This window comes from Oncorhynchus clarkii, chromosome 10 (assembly GCF_045791955.1).
Source record: "Oncorhynchus clarkii lewisi isolate Uvic-CL-2024 chromosome 10, UVic_Ocla_1.0, whole genome shotgun sequence".
Lineage (NCBI taxonomy): Eukaryota > Metazoa > Chordata > Actinopteri > Salmoniformes > Salmonidae > Oncorhynchus > Oncorhynchus clarkii.
In genome coordinates, this window is record NC_092156.1 from 57,642,131 (window position 1) to 57,650,837 (window position 8,707).

Genomic DNA, 8,707 nt, shown 5'->3' on the forward strand with positions numbered 1-8,707 from the left:
CACCAGAGGTTAAGTTGGAGTTCAAATTAGAGCAAAACTTCACAGCAGAGTTGAATAATGCATCTTCACCAGAGTTCCAAGCATTAGTAACCAGTGTGGCTACAGCGGTAAATTCTGTTTTACTTTCCACTCTTTTAATACTGTTCATCTTCATTTGTACAGTTTCTTAAAGGGGCATTTCATCCCCAAAATAAGTTTTCATATTTGTCATTATGTCAAACACATTCCCTCTAATTGTTTATGTCAATGTGTCAGTTCTAAAGACAAATTTCTAAATTTGCTTATATTACGCTTACAGCTGGACACAGTTTATCGAAACAAATATGGATCCAGTTTTAATCGCACAGAGGTTCTAGGTTTCAGGTACTTAGTTATTCTTTCGTTTTTATTTAGATTTTGGGCCATTATTGGAATACATTTTAAGATAGACATTGTATTCATCAATTAATTTAAAGATAAATCATGTGTTAGTGTTCATATTTGTCATAGTATTTAAATATGCATTTGCTTTACTGATGGTATCATATTAATTGTTTTTCATTTTGTTGTATTCCAGTCAAGGTTCGGTTGTGGTAGATGCTAAGCTGATATTTAACAATGCCAGCTCAGTCCCTGAGTCCAGTGCAGTGGTTGCAACCTTGATAGAGATTGTCTCAAGCAACAGCTCTTATATCTCTCTCCCACTGAACACAACTTCTATCGTGGCAACAAGTACGAAACCTTAATATTCCAAATTCTGAACTCTAAATTACTTAGTATTTCCAAACCACTCTCTCTACCTCAAGTGTTTTAAAGACCAAGTTATCATACAGCTGCACTTCTTTATATGTCTGCATTTTACTTTCCTATGTTTGAGAATATTAAATTAATTAGAGTTATCTGGTCTCTATATTACTTAACTGTTTAACATTCTAAGAATATTATAACAACTGAAACAAATTCCTATAAACGATTATTGATTGGACATCAAGTAATCTATTCTATCATGTCACGTCACAATAACATTCTGATCGTTAACAGTGATCAGATGTTGTCAAAGGTGTGTGCAACACTTAATGTTTATTTTTTCTTTAACATCACTACATCTTCTATTATACACACATAATGATATCTGGTGATTTGCTGTCTTCCAGGAGTCGTTTCAACCTCAGCTACAACTACTACTTCTACTCCAGATCCTCCAATATCAACACCATATACGGTCATGAAAGCAACTTCAGCCCCCTCAAACAGGTCAACTACAAACATGGTTGTCAATGCAACATCGGATCCTGTGAACATGTCAACAACACACATAGTTCCCAATGGAACATCAGCGCCCATAAATGTGTTAACATCAGCCCAAAGTGCTGTCAATGTCACATCAGGACCTGTAACACAAAGCAATACAACTTCAACACTATCAACTACAACCCCATTGTTGTCAACTACCCCAATAGTCAACACAACAGCTCCTTCAACTACACCCATAGTCAACACAACAGCAACTCCAAATACCCCAGTAGTCAACACAACAGCTCCTCCAACTACCCCAGTAGTCAGTGCAACAACATCTCCAACTACCAATTTGACCGAAGTACTAACTACCCCATTACCAACTACGCCGGTAGCAACTACCCCAGTACCAACTATCCAAGTGCCAACTACAACGGCATCCCATGCAACAGAGGCGCCACTGACCAGCCCACAACTGTCACTGCAGTTCAGCCTGATATCTATCTTCACTATCTCTCTGAGCAACAGCAGGTCACCAGAGTTCCTGGCTTTGGCAAATCATGTGACTACACAGGTAACTTTCATTTAATTTAATACAGTGTCGTTAGTTGTTTGAAAGACGCATGATAAAATCAGAATCATGATCATCTCCATCATAATTCATCATATGGCATCTTGATTACCAGCCTTACATTGTTGAATTGTTATTATAATATAACTTAAAATTCTGTATACACTTTTTTTCAGCTGGATAATTTGTTCAAGGCTCAATTTGGAGCCAGATTCTTTCGAACTGTTGTCAATAGTTTCAGGTGGGTACATAATTATCATCTGAATGACTTTGAAACAGTGTGGATGATGGAGAAAAATAACATTTCAATAAGTATTGTTATTTTGTTTGCCTTGGGAGTGGATTGTTACTGAAGTAATGCTTGTAAAAGTTCTTAAAATTTTTCTCATATTATTTTCAGGTCAGGGTCAATTGTGGTGGATTCTACGTTGATATTCAACAACATCAGCTCAGTGCCTAACGATAGCCTGGTAGCACAAACGTTACAAACTGCCATTACTTCCAACACGTCTGGCCTGACCTTACCTATCAATTCATCCTTCATTGTGGTCACACGTAAGACAATTCATCAACACATCGCTTTACCTATTCTCACACACTCAAAACACTAGATGGCGCCGAAAGATAGGGCTGCTTCGCTTCTCGTTCTTAGGAGACTTTGCAGTGTTTAGTTTTTTTCTGTATTTTTTCTCACATTGTTAGCCCAGAGAATGTACGTGTTATTTATTACAGCTGGGAAGCACTATTAGATATCAGAGCGACGGTAACTCACCAGCACTACCAGCATACGACCAGCAATACGACTTTCCCCAAGCAGATCCTTTGTTTGCACCACCGAGGGCAATTGAACTGATTCCAGAGGCTGACCCAAAACAACGCCGGCAAAAAAGGGGTACTTGGAGAGTTCTTCTAGTCCAACTTAGAAGGCGCGCACATGACACACCTCTCCAGAGTATATTATTTGCTAATGTTCAGTCCCTGATGAATAACGTTGACGAGATTATGGCAAGGGTTTCTTTCCAAAGAGACATCAGGGATTGCAACATACTCTGTTTCACGGAAACATGGCTCTCTCGGGATATATTGTCGCAGTTGGTCCAGCAATCTGCATTATCAGTTCATTGCACCGACAGTAATAAACATCTCGCCGGGAAGAAGAAGGACGGGGATGTATGTTTGATGATTAACGACAAATTATGTAATTGTGATAACATACAGGAACTCAAGTCCTTTTGTTCACTCAACCTAACCTAGAATACCTCACAATCAAATGTATATTCCCCCTCAAGCTGATAACACGATGGCCCTCAAGGAAATTCACTGGACTTTATGCAAACTGGAAACCATATATCCTGAAGCTGCATTTATTTTAGCTGGAGATTTGTACGAAGCAAATTTGAGAAAAAGGCTGCCTAAATTCTATCAGCAATTTGACTGTAGTTCTCATGCTGCTAAAACACTAGACCACTGTTGCTCCAACTTCTGGGATGCATACCAGTCGCTCCCCCGCCCTCCTTTCGGCAAATCTGACCACAACTCAATTTTTCTGCTCCCTTCCTATTGTCAGAAACTCAAACTGTTAGTACCCGTGCTGAGGACTATTCAACGCTGGTCTGACCAATTGCAATCCATGCTTCAAGACTGATTTGATCACGTGGATATGTTCCGGGTAGCTTCCGAAAATAATATGGACGAATTCACTGAAACAATAACTGAGTTTATCAGGAAGTGTATAGGAATTTTGTACCCACTGTGACTATTAAAACCAACCCTAACCAGAGACCGTGGATAGATGGCAGCATTCGTGCAAAACAGAAAACACGAACCACCGCATTTAAACATGGAAGGTGACTGGGAATATGGAAGAATACAAACAGAGTAGTCATTCCCTCCGACAAGGCAATCAAACAGGCAAAACGTCAGTATAGAGACAAAGCGGATTCACAATTCAACGGCTCAATACGTATGTGGCAGGGTCTACAGACAATCATGGACTACAAAAGGAAAACCAGAGGAAACAAAAGGAAAACCAGCCATGTTGCGGACACCGACATATTGCTTATTGGTTACTAACACAATGCAATAAATGGTCCCTAGTGGACTAAACCGATATGACGGCTTGGTAGACCATGGACAGGGGTGGGGACAGATAAAGAGTGGGAAAGACATAATGGGACCCACTACACACAGTTGATAACTAGGCTCATTGACATGATTATACTTTCACATGAACATCCGCTCATTTGAAAATAATTGCAATATATATATTCACGCCATATGTCTTGTTGTCTCTTTGACTAAATCTTCGGTCTCTCTGCTGGACAGTTGGTCGACAGAAATTCTCTGGCTGTGTCCACCAGAGATCAAAGTCTTTCATAGATGTAGCTCTGTTACAATGGATACGTCAGATGTACCAATGGTCGTTCTATAGGGAAATGTTCTCCAGAATATATCTTTCAGAGTACAATTCGGTCGTTTGATTGTGAAATGTTCTCCATTCGTCTTTGGTCGAGTTTCCTAGACTATTTCACATATACAGCTGCAGACTGTGAATGTGTGCATCTTTAGTTTTGTAGATTTCCTAACCATTCGCAACGTCCGGTTCAACACTGTCCGTCTGCTTGTTCTGTAGAGTAGTTGCCATTTCAACGTGGGGACTCCCGTCCCTGCGTTTTCTTGACTAATTGTACATTTTCTCATGAGTGGGTTTTATGCACTCGGGGGAAAAGGGGTGTTCCCTCCTTTTGTCGTAATGTCTGTGCTTACGTAGGCGTGGCCACTGGCTTGTTTAAGACTTCATATGAAAAACAATTCTCTAATTTAGAAGTCTAACATCACATTACATCTTCTCACAAATGGTTTCAAATGTAATCATGTCAGTTCCCCAAAATGTGGGTATGACCCTGACAACTGGGAAATACTGTATATACATTCAAAGATACAGTTATGTTATTATTCTGTCCTTCATGAGATCCCAAAACACAACTGATCAGGCACTTTATCTCATATGTTTATAAAAGTATTCTATAATATTCTACTGTATTTTTGTCTATGCCAATCTGATATTGCTCACCCATATATTTATATATTCTTAAATCCATTCGTTACTTAGATTTGTGTGTTTGCGGAATATGTTGTTAAATTGTTAGATATTGCTTGTTAGATATTGCTGCACTGTCGGAACCAGAAGCACAAGCATTTCGCTACACACGCAGTAACATCTGCTAAACAAGTGTATGTGACCAATAAAATTGTTAATTTATTTTAATAATTGCAAAATGCATTGCATTGAATGTTGCATTTTTCAGGGGCTACTACAATGACTGATGCAACCACCTCCGCTGCAACAACTGCTGCTCCAACTGTAGATGTCACTACGACCCCTCCGGCAGTGGCCAAAACCACCACCACTGCTGTTCCGGCAGCAACCACCACCACCGCTGTTCCGGTAGCAACCACCACTACCGCTGTTCCGGCAGCAACCACCACCACCGCAGTTCCGGCAGCAACCACCACCACCGCTGTTCCGGCAGCAACCACCACCACCACTGGTCCGGCAGCAGCCACCACCACTGCTTTCGCACCAACTGACCCTCCTTCTTCTAGTGAAGGAACCCTGATTCTTCGGTTCAGTCTCAATGAGATATTCACCTCGGATCTTGCCAACCCGTCCTCTTCAGCATTCAAGGCTCTGGCTGGCAAAGTGGTCTCAGAGGTAAGTATCCAGAAGTCTTTTCATCAATACAAACCACACCAAAGAGACTGGATATGAGTTGGCATCCTATTGTTAGATAGAACCAAAGATTATTCAGTACAAAGTTATCGTACTCTGGGACCTCCCCGTTGAGAACAATGTCCAGACTTTTTTTTACGGTCTTCTTAGTGGACATGAACACTTGTGCCTGCCTAACAGCTGTTATGGGCAACACAGAGTACAATGTGCACAACATGGGAAATATTTACAGTTTTGCATGTCAGTAATCAAGTCATTAAGATATTAAACAACTTTTAAATGCAGAAATACAGCCACTGTGATGCATTTTGCATCATATGAAGCAAACGCAGCATCTTATGATGCAAAATGGATCATACCTGCTGTTTCTGTATTTTGAATGTTAAATATCTTCAAAACATTTTGGGGATTATTTCAACAATGGACTAATGAAACAAACACTAAAATACAGTATTTGAGTGGCGTATTCCTAACTCTGAAATTTGAAGTTTGGAGCAACTTTGAAATTTGACGTTGTATTGCATGTCAGCATTCATGTATAGGATGACACATTTTCCTTTAATGGTTAAGGTTTTGGATAGGGTTAAAACAGTATGTTTAGGCATTCATTCCGAAAGGTTAAGTTAACGGTTAATGTTTGGGATAGAGTTGAAACAAAAACATAATAAACTAGTGTCTACAACTGGTACTGAACATGCAACCTTTGTATCCGTTGTTATGGGATTATGGCATTTCCCGATGTCTTTACGACATGGACAGGCATCCAATTTCAAGGTCAATCTTGAGCAGTCTGGGCTTTGTTCTATGACATCAAAGTGTTATTTATTATAATCCTCAATATCTAATTTTTCAGAACACATCAAGTCCTCTTGATTTACACCATTCCCCTCTCTCAGAAAAAAACAGCTAAAGTATCCCAATTAGCAGAAGAGTCTGGGACACCTTTTTGTAGCGCTTGGTGTTTTGACTCTTTGAGTTCTGGCCCTGTTTTAATTTTTACGCAAATGCGGTTAAGCTTTGGTAATCATATTTTAATATTTCAATGCAGGTGAACAAGATTTTTTCTAGAACCCCAAGCTTCCTTCGTTCCATTGTCAACTCATTCAAGTAAGTATGAATTCTCATTACCGACTTAAATACTTTGATTATGACAGTGATGATAATGATTTCTGTGGGTTGTCCATTTTCTTTCCTAGGAGTGGATCTGTAGTTACCAACATGACCCTCGTGTTCAGTAACAAATCTTCGGTTCCCAGCGCATGCAGCTCACAGGCAACTTTCACCATCAGTTCCACCTCCCTGAACATCCTACCGGGCAGCGTCAATGTTGGTATGTATTAATTGTCACAATACAACTACACATATGTAAGAGCAAAGTCAACATTTGAACTGAAACATGAAAAGACAATCTACTTTCATCATTCACTGAACCATATCTTTATTTTTCCTACTTTTTCAGAGTCATCAGTCAATTCAGGAAGTGCTCCCCGACCCACTGCCTTCTGTCTGGCTTTCTTGCCTCTCACTTTGGCACTGCTAATGGTACAGTTGCTGGCTAACTAACAGCCTGTGTCATAGCTCCTATGGCATCTTTTTCACCAATGAACGGTTTTCCAGCTCTCATAGAGACAGCCTTATGATTAAGGACCTGCTTTGTCAGAAGAATGCACAATGAATTGTGCCTGTGTTAATTGGCAAAATATATATGTATTTCATGTACATTCCCCCAAGTACATACACAAACAAAACACACCTAATTGTACATTTTGATGTCAAGTATGATATTTGTGACATTCCTTAAGAAATCATATCGTTTTTTTTCTGCTTATGAATATTAAATGCATATACCTTTGCTTACAAGTGACTGTATTTATACCTAACCATATAGACATGACTTATTTATTTGCATCTTGCACACAGCAGCTTGCACATGTTTTATCTGTTAGATTAATACGGAAAATAACTGAAAGATTAGAAAACCTTTCCTACAACATGTGACATCTAAATCCTATTGTATACTTTTTTTTATTGTGTTATTTGATCATAGTTGCATTTTTAATTATTAACTTATTGTAACTACTTTATATCTGTTTTTAAATTCACCAAGACCAAAAACCAAATACCTTTATGATAATTATATTTTGGGTCATGTAATTGGGATGAAAAAAGCTTATTTTTCTCAAATGTTGTGCACAAATTTGTTTTCATCTCTGTTAGTGAGAATTTATCCTTTGCCAAGATAATCCACCCCCCATAATAGTTGTGGCATATGAACACTTCACATGTTGCATTTATACGTTTGTTCAGTATTCCTGTAAATCTATCTATTTATATTTCTATATGTCATTGAAATAAACTTTTTGAATGAAACATTAAATCTTGTTTTTTTTCTTTGAGAAAGTAGTGTTCCAATTTATACACGCAGTAGAAAATGGTCACTTGCACTCAACATTGAAAAATACCAGTTCATATTCTGAGCGATACCATCAATACGAATAATACCTCAAGTTAGTTTAAAAAATGTGCGAGGTGTTTTTGCAATATGGTCATTCAAATTATACAATACCTAATGCAACATATGGAGTACAAAACTATATGGGGATATCAACGACAGCAGGGGAAAGTGTGTAGATAGATCCATATATCCAAGATGGGAAAATGCAAAAGAAGAAATGAGAAGCACATAGTATCATACACCGCTCACACACTGCATGAGCACTATATAGCTTCTGAACACTAAAGATATAGATCTCTCTTATTCAAAACCAAAAACGCAATATATATATATATTTTGCAAACCTCCATCAAGCTTCTTAATTAATGCCATGAAATTGTCTCTTTTTAAGTTTCATTCTGTCCTTTAGTACTATCAATCACTCCACAAAATAAGTTTCTTATATTGAAAATAAAGTTTCGTTTAGAAACGTTGTGTGCTTGTTTTTGTAGTATGAAAAGTATATTTCTATATTATTACTAAGTAGCATAATATGTCCCTTCACAGGGGCTGGCCACTGATTGAGCAGTGCCCTAACCTTATGAGAACCCAAATCTCACATTTTAGAAGCTAAAATCACATTTCATCCCATCACGAATAATTTAATATTCAAACATTTAAATTGAAAAACAATTCCATGTGAATCCGATAACTCTGATGTGTAGACCTTCCACTGTAGAGTTTATGTCATCTT

At 38.4% G+C, this 8,707-nt stretch overlaps 2 protein-coding genes across 2 annotated transcripts; both read left to right on the forward strand.

Annotated features, from left to right (window-relative positions):
- The first annotated feature begins 1,104 nt into the window (after positions 1 to 1,104).
- On the forward strand, positions 1,105 to 2,336 carry LOC139419286 (putative uncharacterized protein DDB_G0267716). Its single transcript, XM_071169237.1, has 3 exons — positions 1,105 to 1,789; positions 1,963 to 2,027; positions 2,187 to 2,336. Exons 1-2 carry the CDS (start codon positions 1,105 to 1,107, stop codon positions 1,968 to 1,970), a joined length of 693 nt encoding a protein of 230 aa, XP_071025338.1. The 3' UTR covers positions 1,971 to 2,027; positions 2,187 to 2,336.
- A 2,766-nt stretch (positions 2,337 to 5,102) lies between these two features.
- Positions 5,103 to 7,759, forward strand: LOC139418830 (uncharacterized). Its single transcript, XM_071168560.1, has 4 exons — positions 5,103 to 5,501; positions 6,568 to 6,626; positions 6,716 to 6,849; positions 6,979 to 7,759. Exons 1-4 carry the CDS (start codon positions 5,106 to 5,108, stop codon positions 7,080 to 7,082), a joined length of 693 nt encoding a protein of 230 aa, XP_071024661.1. The 5' UTR covers positions 5,103 to 5,105; the 3' UTR covers positions 7,083 to 7,759.
- The last annotated feature ends 948 nt before the right edge of the window (positions 7,760 to 8,707 follow it).

Coding starts and splice junctions, on each gene's coding strand:
- LOC139419286 (XM_071169237.1), top strand. CDS start 1,105: ATGATATCTGGTGATTTGCTGTCTTCCAGGAGTCGTTTCAACCTCAGC.
- LOC139418830 (XM_071168560.1), top strand. CDS start 5,106: ATGACTGATGCAACCACCTCCGCTGCAACAACTGCTGCTCCAACTGTA. Junction 5,502..6,567: donor CTGGCAAAGTGGTCTCAGAG/GTAAGTATCCAG, acceptor ATTTCAATGCAG/GTGAACAAGATTTTTTCTAG. Junction 6,627..6,715: donor TCCATTGTCAACTCATTCAA/GTAAGTATGAAT, acceptor TTTCTTTCCTAG/GAGTGGATCTGTAGTTACCA.